The sequence below is a fragment of the Echinops telfairi genome, unplaced genomic scaffold (assembly GCF_000313985.2).
Source record: "Echinops telfairi isolate 266 unplaced genomic scaffold, ASM31398v2 ScPeMD7_70;HRSCAF=299, whole genome shotgun sequence".
In the NCBI taxonomy this organism is placed as follows: Eukaryota; Metazoa; Chordata; class Mammalia; order Afrosoricida; family Tenrecidae; genus Echinops; species Echinops telfairi.
The window spans coordinates 16,445,838-16,467,844 of NW_022103968.1; the positions used below are offsets into that span (position 1 = coordinate 16,445,838).

Genomic DNA, 22,007 nt, shown 5'->3' on the forward strand with positions numbered 1-22,007 from the left:
ATGTGCATGTCCGGAGGCCTGAGAAGATTCCAGAAGGCATGCCGCTTCCCTCTCACCCACCCTTCGCCTGCGTTCTCGCAAATGGTGGGAAGCAGAAAGAAAGCGGTCGGAGGGACAGAGCTGTGAACAGACAGTGGGAACTCCCCACCCCCGGTCATCCTGAGTTCCCTACAGTTTCAGGGCGTCGGGTGTGCCAACCCTGCAGGGGAAGCATGAACTTCTCACTTGCCACTGGGTGCTGGCAAAACACAGAACCCAGCAGGGAGGGGCTGGGGGTAGCGGGGCAGTACACATTGATGGAGGACCTCCGTGATGGTCTCTCCTGGCCTGGGCCCCGGCCCTGCAGATCTCCCTCAATCCAACAGCGTTTCCCACCAGATCTGTTTTCCTAAATGGCCAGAGGCTACCGCCAGGGCATGGGGCTGAGCCATAGGGGTGGAGGCAAGGCTTGTCAGAGCAAGTGGCCGATCAGTCGGTCGGTCGGGTAGGGAACAGTCAAGTGAGCCGGCTGTCTCCTTCAGTCACCCCATGCCTCCAGCTCCCGACTCTCACTTCCTCCTTTGCCTCTTCCTCATCCTCAGCCCCCACCCCAGGAGAAGGAGCTGGCATTTCACAAATAGAAGCTCCCATGGTGAGCACAAGCACTCATCTTTCACAGAGAGCAGTGCCTGTCACAGCACCAACGGCTGGCTGGTACATCAGCTAGGGGTGGCAGGGCTGCAGGGGCATGTGTGGGCACCCCGAGACTCACACATGTGTCCCCAAAGCAGCCTCCTTCCGAGTTTCCAGGCCAGGCAATGATCGAGAAAAACAGCCTTGGAAAAGCCAGCCAAAACATGCCACGCCTACCATCCTGTTCCCCTCCAGAACAGAATGATGACATTTTAAACAAACCTGACCGCAGAGAGGCCTGTGATGGCCTCTCAGAAATGCGACAGAGAGGGGTGTAGGGTGAAGGCCAAGGGATGACATAACTCCTAGTATCATCTCGTGTTAGAGGAGCAGCTGATACAATGACCACCCTTCAAATACAGTACCCTGGGCTGGCTCTGCTAAGGATGGGTAAAGAACTGAGACTGTCATCCCCTTGGCGTCCCCTAGCAACCCCTGTCCTTAATGAGAGCGGGTATGTAACACTGCAGCATCTGAGCTGCAAGATGACTCCTCCGTGTGCCTAAACCCCCACCATGTGCCACGCTGCTGTTAGTGAAGGGGCTGATCACCAGAAAGTGTGAGATCATGGGGACAAAGACAGACAGACTGACCGACGCTCATGGCCACCCGGTCTATTTCCCGGTCCTGGCCCAGTCCATAAATCGCTGCACCACCGGGCGCTGCTGTGCTTGAAGCAAAACCACCTGGCCTCTCCACGCACTGATCGGGTTATTTCACGGGAGGGTGCTGTAGGGTCTCCAGGAGCCCTGGGTTACTGGTGTAGTGGGCTACCCTACCCATTAGGCTGCTAGCCTCAAGGTCATCAGTTCAAACCCACCAGCTGTTCCTTGGGAGAAGGATGAGGCTTTCTACGCCTGTAAAGATTTACGGGAACCCACAAGGGCAGTTCTGCCCTGTGCTAGAGGGCAGTGTGAGTAGGAATCGACTCGATGGGTTTTGACGGGACGGCCATGCATTGGACAGACTCCAAAGCGACTAGAAGGCGAAAGAACGGGAATCCTGAGGAGTGCAAATGCGAATGTGGTTGGCTATTACCCAAGCGGTCGGAGGTGCAAGAACACGCAGGAATACCTCAAGAGAAAGGCCAGGTGATGGACTTCCAGTAAACTAACCACTGAAACCCCCAAGCGTCCAGTTCCACTCTGACGCGGGCTTACACAATGCACTGTGTGGCTGCGAGCATGCCACGCATCCCAGGCCCACGTCCTTTCCAGCAATGACCTCTGTCCCACAGGATGCCCAGGAACCACCAGACTCAGAGTGAGTGGGGGACAGGGAGGCATCCAGGCGGATGACAGCAGCTGTGACGTCAGCCAGGGTATCAGAATCCAGGGCTGTCCACACCCTAAAGGATGGGCTGTCCGGGACACCTTCCCAGCCTTAGCCTGCCCGTCCTGGCGAGGTACCAGCGTCAGAGGACGGGGGAGAAGGATGAAGACCTAAAAGAGCTCTCACTCAGCCTGTCTTTTCTGTCCAAGGAATGGCAAACAAGGTGGGGGCTCCCACTCCACAGCTGGTGATGGTGCACAGCGACTGGACTCACTGCCACTGAACCCGTGCCGACCCATAGTGACCCGCAGGACAGGGTAGATGCCCTGTGGTTTCCGAGACTGTAACTCCTTACAGGAGTAGAAAGACCAGTCTTTCTCCCCCGGAGCAGGTGGTGGTTTCAAAGTGCTGACCTGCTGTTAGCAGCCCAACTCGTAACCAATACACCACCCTGGAACATGTAGAAACTCCAATACAGGCACCATTGATACTGCTGCAGCGGTTAACACCGCAAGGAAGCTCCAGGCACCCATTTGGCTTAGAAGAAGTCTGCAATTAGTTTGAGAGCAGAAGAGGCGGAAAGGGAAAGGCCGAAGTAAAGGATGTGGGTGGGCAGTGCCCGTGGTCTGGGTCCAATTACTAACCTACAGGCTGGTGGGTCAGGCACACCCAACGGTGCTGCGGAGGAAAGACCTCCTAGCCAAGAGAAGCCTGGGGGGGATAGGGGCGAAGGGGGATGCCCGCTCCACCCGGCCACACCTGGGGCGGCTGTGAATCAGAGTTTAGGTTAGTTCCCACTCCAGTGAAACCGCTGGTCCGTTTGCACGGCACTGCGCCACTGCAAGGAGCTTGATGGTGCAGGAGATTGCACACACAGAACTGTGAGCCCAACGGTGGCGCCAACAGGCCCTCTGAGGGAGGATGAGGAGGCCCCCTGCTCCCTTAGATTCGGTCTCGGAAGCCCACGGAGAGGTTCCCCTCTCCCCTGTCGAGTGGCTGTGAGTTGAAATGGACTTGAAGGGAGTGGATATGTGTGTTGAGCTATCGGACGGCATTCTGGAAGGTTCTCAAGGCCTTTGGTCGGCATACTTTGCCACACGGCAACTACATGAGATGCAGCAGCAATGTGCAGCTTTGGAAATGGCCTCATGGTGGCCCCAGATGCCTAGCGGGCCACCCGATTCAGGAATGGAAGACCTTCAGAGGTTTCAGGGAGCGCCCTCAGGGCACAGCCAAGTGTTCCAAGAAGCGGCCAATATGCAGGAAACAAGGGCACAGGCAATGAGACCCATCTACCATCCTTTCAACCATGTTTGCAGAGGGCTGGGAGGGACGCATCCGCCCATCAACTGTGTCCTTTGGGATGTCAAGTATTTTAGTGTTGCTCACCCCAGCCCTGGTGGCATAGTGGTTACTCGCTGGGCTGCTAACTGCAAGGTCAGCAGTTCAAAACCACAAGCCACTTCTCACGAGAAAAGTCAGGACTTTCTAATCCCATAAGCATTACAATTCCAGAAACTCAATGGGGCAGTTCTACCCTGTCCCACGTGAGTCGGCATTGACTCAAGGACAGTGAGTTTTGGAGGGGGAGAGAGAGAGAGAGAGAGAGAGAGTTCTCCCTAGCTATTATACGACTTTAGTGACCAGAGGAGTTGGGAACGGACTTCAAAATCCTAGTTGAGCAGAATGAAGAATTCTAATGGAGTCTCAGCGCAGAGCAACGCAGCCAGCCGAGTGGCTCTCTGTTTTCCCTACAGTAACGTACGTGGAGAAATCAAGTCGGCAGGAAATGAAGCAATCTCTCTATTCCTTTCACATGACTGGCAAGCAAAGAGAACATGTTGCCCGTGGCACCCTGCTTTTTAGAAATCAGACAGGGCACAAGCCGCAGCCATTTATAGGATGTGGTCTAATAAACGGAAGCCCAGTTTCATATCCTCCCACCAGCGCGGCGCACTCCCGCCTCGGGGAGTGGCTTTGCAAGGTTAGCACAAGTTTCCTTTCCCCCAATGTAAAGGTTGAGAGGTTAATGAGCACGTGGCAGCTGCCGCCTGCCCCCGCCCGAGGACCGCACATCCATCCACACGCGCTCGAAACCAAGAAAGAGCTGCGCACGGACGCCGGCGCTTCAAGGCGCTCAACACCGGCAATAGGGTCGGTCAACCGAAAAATCTGCAAGCACGGGAGCCTCATCTTGCTAGTTGCCAGCCACCACCGAAGAAGATGAAGAAGCCCTGAGGAGGAAGAAGAGAAGGCGGTAGACAAGGAACTTCGACACCATCCAAGAAAAAAAGTCTGCTTGAAAGTATTTCCATGAAAACTGTGTCGATTAGGCAATTGCAGGAAGCAGGGGGAGGGAGAGGAGAATGAAAGGGGGGGGGGGGTCACACACACCTTTCTTCTTATCTGAACACTTTTATGCCCTGGGTCCCACCCTGTCATTGTCACTGCAGAGCAGGTTAATAGCCGCAATGTAAGGACTTTGTGTGGTTAGCCTTTAAATGGACCTGAATAGCTAACTAGAGTGAGGTGACTCAGCCCTGCTGCCCTGGTGGGTGTTGACTTTCTTAGTCATATTTACCCAACTGGTCTCCCAGCCCACAGGCCAGAGGAGAGGCCTAACAAGCGCGGAGCTCAAGCTGAACTGTCAGGGGAGCGAGAAGGAGGGGGCGGCGGGATGCTCAGTGGGGCAGGAGCAGACATAGTATCCCGGATCTGATCCCTGTAAAGCAAAAGTGGGCCTTGTTCTTGTCAGGTGCTGCTCAGTTCGTTCTGACTCAGCGACCTGGTGTACAAGGGAACGGAGCACTGCGGGTCCTGCGCCATCCTCACGCGCATTCTTAAGTTTGAGCGTGCCGATGATGCACACCAGCTCTGTGAGCAGCTTCCTCCCAGCTCTGGAAGGGTCGGTCGCGGTGGCTCAGTGAGATCAAACATGGCTCCTTTAACAAGTGGAAGGTGACTGGGTGGAAGGTTCCGGGGACCATGGGCTACTCCCATGGTGCCCGGCTACGAGACTGTCGGCAAATTGCTTCATCCCGGGGCCTCAGTTACCTTACCTGTAAAATGGCGGTAGTCACCGCACCTCCTTCTAAGAAAGGTGGTGATGTCTTACGGAGTTTATGGAGGCAAACAGCTCCTCGCTGGGCCTGTGCTACAGCCAGCACTGTGTTCAGGGCCGTTCTGGAATCAGTGTTTCCAGAGAGCCTGGGGAGTATACCCAGTGAAGGGGTTGCCCATGCCCATGCCACAGATAAAGCCAGGCATCGAGGTGAGGCGGCACCTTGCTCAGCAGGGAGTCCTCCTGGACGCACCGTCACGTGGCTTCCACAGGGCTCTGGCCCCACCCATGCCCCCCAAAGTCTAAGGATCATGAGGGTTACTGATCTAACACCCAGGGAAACCTAGCAGGAAGAGTAACTGGACTGGCCCATCCCCGACCTGCTCTCAATCTGGGTCTAGCACCCAGAGTCCTGTGGGTGCCCGTGTATCTGCTTTCCCTTCCCTGATAGAGAAACTGAGGCACCAAGCGGTTGAGTCATTCGCCCCAAATTCAGAGCCCTCCAGTGGTGCCTCTGTGTCTAGCCGACTCACAGTTAAGATTGACACCCAATCATGGAAATGTGGCGCCTGGGCCCCTCCCCAGGAAACGTGGCCTCTGGGCCCCTCCCATTGTCCCCAGTCTGCGGACAAGGCTGAGCAATGAAGGCAGTCCCGGCACCGAGAAGCAGATTGGCGCCGGGAGAATCTAGGGTTATAAGGACGAAATCATCTGTTTCAGTTTCTTCCTGCCCCAAGCAGGTGCCAGGTCTCCGCTATCTAGCGTCTACCTCTGACCCAAGATGAATGAGCCATGACAACTTCCCTGGCCCCGGAGGAGGAAGAGCTAAGTTCACCATGATGTTCTGGGGATAGAAGCCCCAGCCAACGCTTATTACAGGCCAGCCAGGAAGGACTGAGGCAAAGGGGGCCCAGCTCCTGCAGAGAAGTCGGGGCCTCGTTGCTCTCTGATGGAGGCCAGAGGTAGGACCTTCCAGGCCCATGTAACACAGGTGTGAGCAGAGCCTGAAGCCAGAAGAGAACAGAGAAGTTCAAAGGACCCCTAACCACTCTTAGCTTTACTCATGTCTAAATGGTCAGAAGATTTCTACAAGACTTGTATGCTTGAAATTTAGGCCAAAAACAGACGGCCTGGAAATTGTATCAGGTGGAGAGATCATATGTAGGCCCCCAAGTCCAATGTTGTTAAGCGTTTTTTAAAGACCATGCACATGAATAACTGAAAACACATCCCAATGAACAGAGATTTCTCATCAATGAGGAAAAGCATGATGTCTACACACATTTCTATGTACATGTCTACATGTTCAAGTTCTCTTGAACAGCCATTTAATACTCTGTCAATGAAAGCAAACGTTTAAAAATGATTTAGTCCACCTCTTCTCTCTCGAAAGACGTTCCAACGATATAGGAGGTTACCCGTTAGACTGCGAACCACAAGGTCTGCAGTTTGAAACTACCCGACGATCCTTGGGAGAAAGAGGAGGCTTTCTATTCCTGTAAAGATCTACAGCCCCCAAAACTCTGAGAGGCAGTTCTGCTGTATATATCATAGGTCACTATGACAACAGTGAGTTTGGGTTTGGAACTTCCTCTCTCTCCGGTGTGCCTATCCAGTCTCTTTCTGTCACAAGAACTGCATTTTCAGTCCCTGTAACCCTAACACAAAGCTGGGCACCTAACACATAGTCAACTCAAAACTCGTTGACATCGAATCAATGAGGACTCACGGTGACCCAATCAGACAGAGTAGAAATGCCTCTGTGGGTTTGGGTTTCCAAGGCTGTAACTCTTTACGGGAGTAGAAAGCCAGATCTTTCTCTTGTAGAAAGAATGGCTGGTGGTTTTGAACTGCTGACTTTGTGGTTAGTGGCCAATGCCTAAGCCACTACATTACTAGGGTCCATAACACAATATTTAAAAATTAAATTGAAAAGTCAGACAAACTCACTGCCATCAAATCAATACTGACTCATGGCAAGCCTATAGGACTTAGGCCTATAGTTCTAGGCCTATAGCCTAGAACTGCCCCAGTGGGTTTCTATAGACTTCAACTACACAGGAGTAGAAAGCCTCATCTTTGTCCTGAGTAGCAGTTGGTGGTTTCAAACTACCAACTTTGGGGTGGGCAGCCCAATATATAACCACCAGGGCTCCTCCGAGTCGGTAGTAGAAAGACAGTAAATGTTTGTCAAAGACAGAGGTTTTACTATAGGTTCTTAAACAAGTGCTTTTCTTTAAAAAAGAAAGAGAGAGAGAGAAGCTAGCTAGCATTGGTACTACTAAATCATTTGCTGTTTTACATCTAAGGAGTTACTTTAAGATGTTCTACCTGCATGGACTTTATGGCTCTCCTGAAGATAAAAGCATGTTCTAGATGCTCTTTATTCTTCAAGACTACTAATTTGAAGAGAGCTGTCACTCCCAGCACTGAGCAGTGTGGGGTATTGACTTGCTATTGAATTCTTTAAAGGAAATTAACAATATTTCCTGTCCTTAGAGAGCAACATCTAGGAGAGATGCCATCGCCCATGCCCGGAGTAGGTGTCACCATACAGAGAAGGTTTGCCTGGCACCCTGGCGTTCAAAAGCACATCTCCCAAGTCCACAATTCCCAGCAACGGAGGCCAAGTTGTGGCTCCAACTTCTCCACTAGACGCTGTGAAGAGCCCCTGGAAATGTCTTTCCCAGGAAGGAGGCTGGGGTGCGGGGGTGGGACTCAAGTCCGCGGGGACAGCACGTCCTTCGTGGTTCTCACGGAAAGCACATGTGACGGTGGCTCGTGCAACCTCCACTGGGAGCCAGGCACCTGGGAGCCACAGGGTGCCACCCTCCACCCTCGCCACCTTGTAAAAAGGCCTTTTTATGGCTATCATTTCCCTATCAGTGGTCAGTTGCTCAGACATCGGGGCACCGGTGTTCACACTGAGGAGGGCTGAGGGGCCATGGCGGACGGGCCCTGCCCTGGCGGAGGTAAACTTTGGAAGGGTGGTTCTGTGCCCCAGCTAGTTCGTCTCATACCGTCATTCTGCTCCGAGACCTACCTCCAAACACCAGGGCTCCCCAACCTTTTGTAAGGAGTGGCTCCTTTTCATGTCCCTGAAGACTTGAGAGCTGACAGTGAAGTCTGAGGGGGGGTAGAAGTGCTGACAGTCAGGTCCCTGCGTGCAGCAAGGGAGGGGGCCCTGCTGCCAGGAAGAGAGGGGAACAGAGTGAGGCGTGGGCGCGAGGTCAACGTGGCCCCCCGCCTGACTGACGCCATACCCCACACTTGTCTAACGAGGCCTGTGGTGCCCGACAGGAACCCCGAACTCATCTACCACCCTGCACGCTCTCGTGCCCCAGTGGACATGGATGCCCCTTCCCAGAACTTTTCTGGCTAGAGTTCTCCCCGGCTCTCTCAACTTACCTTACCGAAGCTTCTAGAAGCAGGAACCTTAGGAATCTGCTAGCATCTCTCCCTTACCAAACTGCAACTACAGGAGGCTCTAACCAGCAGTGGAGCTGCATAGGGACCTGCCCAGCACCCATTTCCCCCCGCCCCACTAAGCAACTCGGTCCACATCTGGGTGCTCAAGGACTCTGAGTTGGATTGGACTTCAAGCTAAGCGGAACCATCTCTCAGAGTGGCTGCAGTTCACCCCCAGCCGACTTGGTTTGGGGCTCCCTGTGGGCCTATGTGTGGTGTCTCCCTGGCCCTCACAACCACCCTGTGAGGTAGGTGTTGTGTGCCCATTTTACAGAGGAGGAAAAGAACTCAGAGAAGCTAAGGAGCATGCCCAAGGTCACACAGCCAGTAAATGGCAGGGGACAATACAGGCCAGATCTCAGTGGGCCGTACAGGTGGTTACTACTATGAGTCTCATCCTGTCTGCTCAGGTGTTGAGTGAGGCGCTATAAACTGGGTTGAAAATTCAGGGTAGAGAACAGACCGGGGGTCAGATGGACTATTTCACAACAAATAGCTAGTAGTCTTCATGGTCTCTTTAAAAAAATAAATAAACAAACCCCCTGGCTTTTATGTATGTATGCACACATCTACACATTGATATACACACAAAAAGAGAACTCTCTCTTCTTCTCCACAAACTTGAAAAATGTATCTTTTTGTGCGGGAAAAATCCTGGAAACAATGTTGTTTCATCCTGTTTAACCCTGAGTAATAGAATTTAGGATTGAGAGCATGAGATTAGGAATGATACCCCTTAATCTTCGGTTCTGATGGTCCCCCCTAAATAGCAACCTAGGCATCTTGAGGCATAGAGGATTCTGGAAACAGGCAGTCAGGGCAGCCGGGCAGAACTCTAAGGTTAGGTTCTCAGCCCATTCAAAGAACCACTTACACATTCCCATGGACCCTGGTCCTCCCTGGGTCTCCAGGCTCGCCGGCTACAGCAAAGTAGCCTCTGCTCAAGTAGGGACCGCCCTGCAGACCAAACGGCACCACTCCAGGGGCTTGCTGACCCTGTGGCTAGACTTGGAAAGCCACCATGGTCGGAAGTCCAGAGGTCTGTCCCCAGAAAGAGCAGCCCGAGAAGAAGGCTCCCCCTACCCCCACCCCCATCTCTCCCTGCCTCTGTTCATCTGTAAACAGGAGCGTGAGTCAACAGGCACATAGGAGTCCACTGGAGAGCTCAGCCCAACTTTACAGCGAAGGCAAACCGTCTGTCTCCTTGTCACAGCCCTGACTCATCTCGCTGTCTCCCACCAGAGGTGACCTGGTTTACCTTCCCGTTGCTTCTGGGAGGAACCCAGCAACACGGGGAGTTCATCTTTGTCTGCTAACACAGTGCTGAAAGTGAAGACGGAATTTCCCGAGGGGGCGTTTGAGGGGACAGAGGCCTTAAAGGTTACCAGAGAGCACATGTCATCTCTACTATCTCCCCTAGGTCCTCTGGACTCACGCGTTGACACGAGACATGGCTTATGAGATGTGAAAGGCGCATGTGCACGGACAGACAAACACACATAGCCCTCTACACATAGCGCTCTTCTCCCACAGCTGCGAGGCTCAGAGCTAAATTTGCAGGCTGTTTCTGCCAACCATTTAGGAACTACTACTAGCTTTGAATGCGTAGGCTTCTTAATCTTATCGCCGTCTATCTTAGGGCTTACCCCAATTTTCTCTCCATTCTCATTTCCTTTCACGGTGTTAACATCTGCCTTCTGGCTTTCTCCAGAAGCAATGCCTATCTGTGACAAAAATTACTTGCTGCCAAGATTTCAAGAGGTGCGTTTCTAATTCGAACAGTGACCTTATATGACGGTAAACTGTCCACAGAGGACAGGTAGAAAGAGGCTCACGGGCGCCTTGGTGGCTCAGCGCCTGAAGACAGGGTGTGTTGACGATGTCTGGATTGCATGATGGGAATCACCAGTCAAGATGGCCCAGTCACTAAGTCCAGCCAAATGTGTGCATTCCCCTGTCGCGTCTTAATGAGCTTCCAGCCCTTGACTAGGGAGTGGAACAGTTCTCAAGGCCTAGAGCCATTAGGACAGTGTGGCGGCCATGTGGCTACAGCAGGCCTAACAAAGCAAGGTGGTTGGAAATGCCAGCAGGTGCTAAAGACCTAGTTGAGGTTCATCAACAGGCCTCACATCCATGTCAAGACCCAGTGGCAGCACTGTTGGGCGTTTCCATGCTAACTTATGACGTGGAAGAAGCCATGGGTACGTGGATCGGTGCTGGTGAATGACTTCTCCGTGGCGGCTAGTTTGGGGAGATCATTGAGAAGGCCCGTTTCTTCCTGCCGGAGACTTTGGGTCCCCAACCCCTCCCAGCATCGGCATTAACCTGTTGGCAGATACATACAACACGACCCCAGAAGCAACTAAAAGGTGGACAGTGCATCTGATGCAAAATGCAAGATTGGACGCCCAGGCCGATTCTAAGTACGGTCTGGTGAGGAGTCGTCCTGCAGTCTCACCCGTCGGCAAGAGATGGAAGACACCACAGAGCCTTCCGCGGGGAAGCCCCGTGGTGGCTGTGAACAAGGAGAAGGCACTTCGTCCAAACAGTAAGCCAGAGGCTCGAACCGGGTCACACGAGCCTCTGGCTTCTACTGAAGAACCTTTTTCTTTTTTAAGATGAAAAAGCTAAAGGATAGATGCAGCGATAAAACCATGAATCGGACATACATTTTTAGCAGCAACTAATGAAGTAACCATTTTGGAGAAGTGGAATAATGCTGTGTCGTATTTTTCAAAAAGTAATGAAGTTAGTATAATAGTGTGGGCCCACAAATCGCATTGCAAAAGACAAACTGCCCAGCCAGGAAAAAATACAAAAATAAATATAAGTAAGGAAGTGTAGATGGAAAACCGTTTTCGTTTTAATTTTTTTAATTCTCAAAATACTACCATTGGTATCATAAAGGTTTTTATATGAAATCATGTTTTTCAGACTTAAAATTTTGGTCATATCTTTGGGGTACGGGTTTTGTCCCCCACAGCAGGGATGACAGGGCTTTGGGGGGAGGGAAGTCTCTGATGGAAATCAAACTTCCCTCATCCAATTTGCTCTTTATAACCAACTTTTAACCCTAAGTTCTGGGTGTAAAAGAAGCTGCCCAAGACTCCACAGCTAATCTAGACCTGACACTAAACCCCTAACTTTAAAAACTAGAAAACCAGGGGCTGAGGCTCAACGAATTTTCTATTGGAGGAAGAAATCTTTCTTAGCAAGGGAGACTGGCAAAGGCCATTCCTGATGGAAGCAAAAGAGCCAAATGACAAATGAATTTTACCTTTTTGTACTGGTTGAACTGGAAGGGCAAAATCCTTCTCTGTCTGTCTGTCTGTCTCACCCATGCGTCCATGTACAAAGAACACTGAATAACAACGACAGAAGCCACGTGCCCATCTGTAACCCTGAAGGAAGGATCTAGGGCTTCAGAGGGCAAGCAGATATGGTTTAAAGCCCATCAACAATCCCCACGGGAGGTGACTTTGATGCCTTCGTTTGAAACAGGAAGCCCAGATGCCCAACAATGTCTGGAGGACCAGACAGGCTACCTTCCATATTGTTTTTAAGGTGAACCAGGTCTGCCTCACACCAGGATGTCTTCACTGATACGACACAGCACCATGTTTGGGCGACTCTACTTGGAAACCGCGAGGGTGTGCGTGCGTGCAAGGGTAGGCACAGAAAGCATGTGTGTGCACACCTGGATGTGTGGTCACAGGTAGGTGGAGCTGTCAAAGTTAGAGGGCAAAGCCCTACAGACAATGTCCTGAATGAATGGCACATCACCCAGCCACCCAGCTCAGAGTTGGCAAGGGGTGAAATGAAATTGCCAAGCCTTCCAACAAAGCAAAGCCAAACCAACTACAGCTCGTGGTGACCCCAAGTGTGTCTGAGTAGGAGAAATGCCCTCCGCGGGGTTGGCAATCACAGTGATCTTCCAGTAGAGCAGGCCGCCTTTCTTCTGAGGCCTCTCTAAGTAAAGCTCAACTGCCAACCTTTGTCAGCTAGTAGCTGAGTGACTATGTACGCTGCCCCGTGCCCAATCAAAACCAAACTCAACTGCGTCGAGTACACTCCAACCCTACAGGACTGGAAAAAAAACCCTAGGGGTTGCTTAGACAGTAACTCTTTACAGAAGTAGAAAGCCTCGTTTTTCTCCTGCAGAGCGGCTGGTGGGTTCAAACTGCTAGCTTTGCAACTACCAGACCAACGCGTAATCCACTGCCCCACCAGGGCTTCCTTCCTCTCAGAAGCTACAGAGATAAAGTTTATCCTGCTCTTAAAGGAACTCAACTCAGAGAGAAAGGAACAAGGACAGAGCCAAACCAAACCAAGCTCACTGCCATGGCGTTGATGCTGACTCAGAGCAACGCTATAGGACAGGCTAGAACTGCCCCTGGGGGGGTCCCGAGACTAACTCTTCACAGGAGTAGACAGCTCCCCCAAGAGATCACAGTGGCAAAATACAATGAACCCAAAAGGTGCTAATGTCTAGACCCTATTTGTGTTTTCTTTTACAAACCACTGTTCACCCTCTCCTGACAGCAACAGCCCCGCTCACTGGTTGTGTGGCCCTAGGTTTCTGGAGCACATGAGGGGGCAAGCTGCCTTCTACGGCCCCTGTCTAGTGAAAGTAGCCCACCAAAGTGCCCAAGGTATAGATGCAATGTGCCTGAGTTTCTAGGCAGGGACCACGCTTCAGTAAGGGGCGGAGTCACCTTCAAAGCAGTGACCAAGGCATGCCAACAATTTCTTGCACCAGATAAAAGCTCTACCTCATCCGGGATGGAAAAAAAAACATTAAATAAATCATGGAGAAGAAATGAAAAAAACCTTCTAGGGATAAGACATCATGATTGGTAATTTGCAGCACCGTTTCATAGCGTGTCTATTGGTTGAAAGAAATGCTTACAAAGGTCAACTTGTTGTGTTTTTATTTCCCTGGAGGTGGTGAAAATATCACCTGTGGGACATCGGAGCACCCTGGTGACACAGTGGTTACGTACTGAGTTTCCAAATGCAAGATGAGCAGTTCAAAACCACCATCCATTTGGAGGTCAAAAATGGGGCTTTCTACCCCTGTAAAAGGTTACAGTCTCAGAGATTCTCAGAGGCAGTTTTACTCTGTGCTCTAAGGTCCCTCCGAGTTGCCGTTGACTTGATGGTGGGGCACTGAGAAACAGCCCACTTCAGGTTTGGGATCAAGTGAACGGGGTAGTCTCTCCAGACATGCAAAGTGCTGGTCACTTACACAGAGAACAGCGGTGGAGTCACATCGTCAAGCACAGAATGTAATGACTGCCCCATGCTACTCTACCCAGCAATGACTGCCCTGCAGGACCCTCCATAGGGCAGAAGGTCCGGTCCAGGACCCCAGGATGCAGAAAGCTTGATGGATCCCAGTGATAAAAGATGCTACTCTATTAACAAGGCTTGGGCTAAAAGGTGGTTGGTCCCTTGTCCTCAGCTGAGCCCACAAAAAGGAACGGGGGCTCGTGTTCCGCCGCTGTCCACCATGAACAGGCAGAATTGAGGGACCAAGCGGGGAAACAGGGTCTACCTTGGACTTGGGATGTGTATCAGGAGATCCTCAAGCCAGTCGATCTCTTACAAAGGAACAGTGAGTGGCCAGCAATGGAAGTGAGAGCCTGGGAGTGCCTGAGACTCTAGCTAGCCTTCTTGACACAGATTGCTGTTCTCTGAAAAAGATAGCCGTGCTGAGACAGACAGCATCTTCCGCCCCTATCAATGGGGATCAGATGTTTAAAAATGCAAATAACAGGTTTCTCAAACAGCCCTGGAATTCTTCCTGGAAATGTTTTCATAATTCGCATCTTGTTAGCCACAGGAGCCCCAATTACACGTTCTCTATTCTCATTTCTACTAACCAATTATTAACATTAGATAATAACATACTATTTTCTGCTAATGTGTTTCCTGACAACTTCAAACTCCAGAGGGTCTTCTTGGTGCAATAACTGAATAATTACGCCAAGAAGGGCTAATTTATGAGAAAATGTTATTTGAGCCTTCTTGGGTGTTTATGAAAACAAACCATTGGGGCTGAGATGTACTACAGACACAAACTCAGCTGCATGCAAACATGTTAAATTGAGTGGGGTTTTTTTGTTTGTTTTTTTAAGTTCTCTCCAGATTTTATGAAAGGAGGAAATCACATTGGAAGAATATGAATAGTTAAGTCCAATGGACTTCCTTCCCCAAGGGGGCCAATGTTGACATCTTCTTTTTCAGAATGGGGCGGTACACCAGAATTTGGGGGGTATGTTTGCCAGCTGTTGTCACCAACACCCCTGGTTCCAATTGAGCTAATGCTAATCAGACCACTGGGCAACCCGCTCGGTTAGCGCTGGGCACATGTCTGAGACAGCCCTGCGGGATCCTGCCCTGTGCCACCGTGAGGGCTAGAAGGCCACCTGGGGGTGAGGTGGAGAGAATGGTGTGTGTGTGTGTGTGTGTGTGTGTGTGTGTGTGTGTGTGTGATGTGTATACGAAAGAGCTTTATATACAAGAGAATTTAATATTGAGAAAACATCCCAGCCCAGTCCAGATCAAGTCCTTAAGTCCAATATTAGCTCATGTCTAATACCAATCTATAAATACCTCTTCAGACTCATGCAACACATGCAATGATACTGAATGCAGGAAGATCACAGGCCAGTGAGTGGAAAGTCTTGTGGATCCAGCGGCAATATAAGCATCTCAGTGCTCCTCCAGCTCAGAGCACTAGTGTAGCTCCATGTGTCTTGTCAGCTGCAATGTCTCCCAGGGAGTGAGCATGTGTCCAACCTCTAGCAAGCTTCCAAATGAGGTCATCGAGCTGCACCCCGATTGACAGGCTAAACTGCACCCCTTCGTTCTTAAGTCTCAAATTGACAAAAGATTATGTAACTACCACACTCTGCATGTTTGTGCACGTGAGCATGCACCCGTGCGTGAATGCATGCGTTCTATGCAGAGTAGGCAACAGAGTCCACAAAAGAGAACTGCAGGGTGAATGCCATCTTGCTCCATTTCTTCCCACTACAGCAAGCAAGTGGGCCTAGTGGCCAGAGTGTGTGTGTTTGTGTGTGTTGGAAGGGGGGGATCATTTCTAGCTTTCAGGGTTCTCTTGAAAGACTGCTGAGGGGAGGCTCTGCTCCTTAAACTGACAATCATCTTGCCGGTGCCTTGGAGGGAGTGCTGACTCAGCGCAGCCCCACAGACACACAGCGGAGGGCACGTGGCTGGGTCCTGTGCCAGCCTCACCAGTCCTCGCTGGCTGTGAGCCCACTGTTGCAGCCATTGTGCCCATGCAGCTCCAGAGGATGTTCTTCACTGACTCCACTTGATCCAGGAGCCCTAGTGCCATAATGGGTATGTGCCCAGTTGCTAACCACCAGGTCAGTACTTTAAAACCCCGGGTTGCTCCGTGGGGAAAAGATGCAGCCGTCTACGCCCAAGAAGAGGCGACCGTGTCAGGAAGGCACAGGGGCAGGTCTAGATGCCCTCTCAGGTTGCTCGGAGTAGGCACTGACTTGACCGCAGTGAGTTTGGGTTTGAAGTCAGTCTACTTTGCCAACCTTCATGCCCTTCTACAGAGGTTACCTCTCATACACTGGGGTTCTCCACCTTCCTCATGCCGTGACCCTTCACGTGGTTCCTCGTGTTGTGGTGACCCCCCAACCATAAAATTATTTTTGTTGCTACTTCCTGTCATTTTGCTGCTGTGATGAATCAGGCGACCCCTGTGAAAGGGTTGCTCGACCCCCAACGGGGTCACGACTCACAGGTTGAGAACCGCGCTCTAATATATTCAGCATACCTGCCCCCTTCACCCCCAATCAAAAAAAAAAAATTCTAATCTCAGCAAAGCACGCAGGGAACATGACTGATGCCACAAACAGCCCTGTCGGGAGCGGTGTGACTAGAACTGATTACACAGCAGGTGGCTTGGGCTGGGTCCACCCTGGGGAGAAGCTGCTTTCCGGGACGTTTGCCGAGGTCCGAGCAGCAGGGCCCATTTGGACGGCGTAAACGGTTCTCTTTCTGGACAGTAAACACATGGTGAGCAATCCCTAGAGTCCTGACTTAATGTTCAGACAGAGCTCGCCAGGCCTTTCTTCCTGGTCACCCTTCGTCTGCAGCCCGGATGAAACCTGTTTAGGAGCACAGCAACACTCAGGTCTCCATCGACTGGCGGGTGGTGGCTGCCCTCGGGGCACACGGTCCAGGAACGGAAACCCAGGCCTCCCGCATACAAGGCCAGACTTCTGCCACGGGGCCAGCTGACACCCCCTGAAACATGTAAGAGCAGCCATAGAAGGAAACAGCCAACTAACCAATAAACAGCATACAACTCCACAAGCTGGAAAGCCCTGTATCGGACCATGACCTGGATGCTGCCATCTGACCAGTGGCCACGGCTTCAAGGACTAACTTCAGAAGAAAAGAAAGCCAACAGGCCAGGCTCGAGACACAGATCATTTCTTTCTGCCTTAGCCCGCCAAGAGAAAGAGTTACCAGCACCCGTTCTTCGTTTTCACAGTTTGAAAATCTGATGCTTCCAAGAGATCATGAAGCCCGAAGTTCTCGCTATCTGAACTCCAGTTCTACGTCCAGTCTGGCTGGCCAGGCACGTGGCTTTTGAAATAAGTGGACCCAGAAATCTTTGCCCCTACTAGCCAAGGCCACAAGAATGTCTAACTTCCAATAAGAGAGAGTTCTGAAAATAAAAGATTTTGTAAAATTTAGAGATTTAAAAATAAAAACAAATACCTCGCTGCTGTTGTGGATTCCAACTCCTACAGACCTTATGGGGCAGTTTAGAACTGCCCCTTTGGGTTTCTGAGGCTACAGATCTTTATAAGAGCAGATCTCCCCTACCTCCACCCCCAGAAGTGGCTAGAGGGTTTGAACTGCTGACCTCATGTAAACCACTATACCAAGTGTGTGGGGGGGGTCCCCTTAAAACAAATATAGACTATTTAATCATCTTTAAATTCTAAAGTTTACCATCAATTGATGGATAACAAAATATGATCTATATGTACCATAATGGATACACAAATGCAGGCCATTGAACCGTATTCGGCAACAGAGAACAGAATGAAGTGCTGATGCGTGCTTCCACCAGGATAAGCCTTAAAAAGCATCATGGTAATCATAGCTCGGCTACATAGGATATATATACACACATGGCAGTATTAGCAAGAAGATGGAAAACATCCAAATGCCTATCGGGAGAGAGAGGATAAGGAAACTCTGGTAGATGCCCACAATAGAATATCATGCATCACTGAAAAACAATGGTGGAACCATGAAGCACCATGACAGAAATTTCGCCTTGCTCGGATCTACAATCAGTGCTCATGGAAGCACAAAGAGATGACAGGAGCATCTCATGAGGCCCATCTGCTGCACAAGACCTCGTTGAAATGTTGAAAAGCAGGAATGTGACTCAGGAACAAGGGGCACCTGACCCAAGCCACGGCATTTTCAATCGCCTCATTTGCAACTGCTATTTGGACACTGAATAAGGAAGACCCAAGATGAATCCACACATTTGCATAACGGTGCAGGACCAGATCGGGAAAGTGCCAAGGAACTGCCAAGAGAGCGACCAATCCTGTCTTGGAAGAAGTGTGGTCAGAATGCTCCTTGGAAGCAATGACAGCGAGACTTCACCTCGTGTTCTTTGGGCATCAGCAAGAGAGACTAGTCCCTGGACAAGAACGGCGTGCTTGGGACAGTGGAGGGGCAGCGAGAAAGAGAGGAAGGCTCTCCACCACATGGACGGACACAGTGACCGCAGCAATGAGCTCACACAGAAGAGCAACTGAGAGGACGGCGCAGGACGGGGCAGTGCTTCATTCTGTTGTCGGCATGAACCAACTCCACAGCACCTACAATCACAACAAGTGCCAACAGTGTAAGATGCCATTGACATGAAGTGTTCAGAATAGAGAAGTCCGGAAGACAAAGCAAGCAGGGGTGGCTGCCAGCGCTGGGCTGATTGCGAACAGGCACAGGGTCTATTTTCTGGGTGAAGAAAATATTCTAAAATTGATGGTGGTGATGGCTGTACAACTCTGGATAACTCCCCCTGCGCTCCCTCTTCCGCAAAATCAGTGAATTGTACATCATAAGCAGGTGACTCGTCCAGAAAGTCAATCAACTTAGTAAGAGTCATTCTGCATTTAAACCGTCCTGTCACCGCCTCCCCCCTTCCTCTCTGTCTCCCGGGGCTCCACTGGAATCCAAATCCATTTTATTTGAGAGGAACAAACACAACAGCTCAGGGCCACAGGCAGGACCAGACCCACGAATCTCACTTCACAGGAAGCAGAGGTCTGGAGAATGCCTGCTTCCTTTCCACGAGCTGGCCAGGCTTCCGCAGGTCCCGCGGAGTGTAAATGAGGAGGAACAGGGTGGCCAGATCACAGGCCCTAGCAGTGAGGGAGTGGTCACCAGATGTTGGGGAAGTGGGCGTAGCTAGGCCATACAGATGCTCCCGCAGGGAAACCAGGACACGGGGCCTGTGGCCCTCTCCACAGCGCAATCCTCCAGGGCACAGAAGTCAGATGAAACAATTTAGCTTAATAATAATAATAATAATAGTTTTTAAAACCTGCAGGGAGGGGGGAAGAGCCAGCTCGGTAGATACAATCGAGTGGGGATGAAAATGCACCCAATTAGCTGTGTCCATATAATTTTCACATCAAACATCTTGTGCTCCCAGTGGCAACTAATGGCACAGCTTGTAGGGGGGTTTCCCAAGTTTTCAAGAGCCCTGACAGCCCCTTCAATGAAGCCATTTCATAGAACAGAAGGTTAAAGCGAGAGCCACAAACACTTGCTTTTCTTAATTTACACCTTGCATTGGCTTCCCTGGCAATGTCAGGGAGGAGCCAGTTAAAATGCAGGATGGGATGCTTGTAAGACTCGACACGGGCAAACAGAACACGAATCCTAGAGGGCCTTCCCGGACTACACCCACGTGCGCGCACCACCGACACCAACACCGGCACACGCACCACGGCAGGGAGTGTGGCGGGCTGTTTTCTTTACACTCGCTTTACACAAAAAATTGCCTGTTGGGTGAGAGGAAAACTAGGCACCAGGAAAATATCAGCTATGGGCTTGGTATACTCTCGGCTACTGAGGAGGACCCTCCGTCCACCTCTGGGACACAGCAAACAAAGTGCACCTCGAGGGGTCAGCGGCCCTCGGCACCCACCTCTCTGTAGGATGAGAAGCTACAAGCTTCTACATCACACATCTGTGCACAAAAACAGGAGAGAGAATATTCTAGCAAACCACTGAAATACGTTTAAGCCAATGAAGTGCAGTAGGAGAAAAAGAAAAAAGAGACCAGGACCATTTAAGATGTGCATTCACGAGTTGAGGGGCCTTCCATTTTTAAGCAGACTCTGTTCTCACTGTCTTCTGTTCCCGAGTTTCTGGAAGGAGGGAGGGAGGGAAGCTGGGTAAACCGCAGGACACTTAACGCAGGGTTTCTCCGGCCCAGTGCCGGGGACCTAAGTGGTCTGGAAGTTCTTCCCAGTGGGTGGGCTGTGTCATCCAGGCACACCAAGTCACATGCTCACCCCATGCCACAGGCTCGGTCGGCAGCATCTCTAGCCTTCCCCCACTAGATGACAGTAGCACCCCCTGCCCAACCATGGTGACCAAAAATATCTCCAGACACTGTGAAGTGTTTCCCACACGCCGCATCAACTGGTCTGAGAATTCCCCTATGACCTGGACTGGGGGGCCCTTTGGAAAGGTGCCCAGCTCACAGCAGCAACTGTAGGACCCAAAGTCTTACAATCCAGGCTCCCTCCATGGGACAGGCCTGGGATTTCAATAAAATACAGCAGGTCTGTAACTGTCCCTGCAGCCCCCGAGTGAGGGGCCAAGTGCCAAGTACTTGGGGCATGTAATTCAGAGGGACCAGTCCTTGGGAAAGGACGTCACACTTGGTAAAGTGGAAGAGCAGCAAAAAAGCAGCTCCTCAGGAGACAGACTGACGCGGTGGCTGCAACAAGAGGCTTGAATCTCAGAACAATCGTAAGGACAGCGCAGGGTCAGGCCCTGCTCCGTGCTGTGGTGCAAAGGGTCTCAGTGAATCGGGACCACGTCCACGGCACCCGGCATGCCACCCCAGAGGACAGGGAGGGTCCAGGCTGCTGTCTTTCTTGGGCTTTCTCCCATGGAGGCCTTAGGTGGATTCTAACTGCAGGTAGCCACTGTACCCTTATGGTTCCGTTAGCTGTGTTTAAACAACAGCGGAACCTCACTGCCATCCAGTCAACGAACCCCTGTTGTTTCTGAGGGTATAAATCCCTTGGGAAGTGGAAAGCCTCATCTTTCCCCCAAGGAGTGACTGGGGGTTCAACCCACCAACCTTCTGGTTAGCAGCCCACCACTTACCCCACACTCAGCCAGCAGGGCTTCTTCCTGATGCTTAAAAACCAAATTCACTGGCACTGATCCAATTCTGACCCATAGTGACCACCTAGGACAAACCAGAACTGCCCGTGTGGGTTTCCAAGACTAATTAACTATGGAAGTCGAACGCCTCACCTTTCTCCTGAGGACCGGCTGATGGTTTCAAACTGGTGACCTTGTGGTGAAGCAGGTCAATGCATAACCACTACACTACCAGGGCTCCTTAAAACTATCCAGCTTTCAAAGTCTACTATTCTAGAGTCACCCCAGCCACTCAAAGTCCCACGTTACTTGTCCCTTTTTTGGATTGGAGGGAAGGTTGGTGGCAGTGAGTTGGCAAAATGGTATTATTGTTGTCTCTGACCTTAAAGAAAGAGTCCCAGGTACAAAATGACACACTGAGCACCAGTTTTGCCCACAAACCCAGGATGTCCTGAATAAGGCGAGTAGGAGAATCTGAGAGGACCCCGATGATGTCTGTGCTCAGGGAGGGGAGGTGGTGACCTCAAAACCCTCGCTGATCCACCGACTGTGCCCACCCCCCACCACCAAGGATCTGCAAGGTGCTCCACTGTTGACCAGCCAAGGCCAGCTGATCAGCTATGACAAGAGTCCACATTAGCACCGGACACGGGATGGACAATCTCTGGCCCAGGTTGAGACCCCAGTCCCTCTTTTCTCAAGAGGAGAAATGCAATCATGTGTTGTCATCCCTGGGGTGTGGTTTGTTTTCAGGGCACTGGTGCCAAGGGCTGCTGCCAACCACTCCCGCCGGGAGCCGTCCTGGTCACAGAATAGGAGGCTGGCCGAGGAGCCCCACCGTCTGGGCCAGGTGACTCACAGCCACGGCTGGCAGGTGGGAGAGCTGGTGAGAATAAAAGAGGGAACGGGAGCTCCAAAGGGAAGAGGCAAATCTTTCCTCTAACTCCCCTGGGTCACCTACACCTTGGCTTTCGGGGTTCACGATATGGATCAGGGATCAGCAAATGGTCCTTTGTCTGCGGAAGCCCAGCGGAAAGCGGGCATGGGCACCTGCACCCCGCAGTCAGTGTTCTAGCTGTGTCTGAGAAGCAGAGACTTGGCCGGT

General features: G+C 51.3%; 1 protein-coding gene across 4 annotated transcripts in view; it reads right to left on the reverse strand.

Annotated features, from left to right (window-relative positions):
• The window catches only part of TCF7L2 (transcription factor 7 like 2), a 206,921-nt gene that overhangs the window by 72,698 nt on the left and 112,216 nt on the right, over window positions 1-22,007 (reverse strand). For 3 of the 4 annotated variants that reach the window (XM_045291387.1, XM_045291389.1, XM_045291390.1), the window contains exon 3: window positions 8,049-8,192. In XM_045291387.1, the coding sequence (XP_045147322.1) occupies window positions 8,049-8,192 (144 nt within the window). The remainder of the gene's footprint in view (window positions 1-8,048; window positions 8,193-22,007) is intronic. The other variant, XM_045291388.1, reaches the window with a different exon arrangement.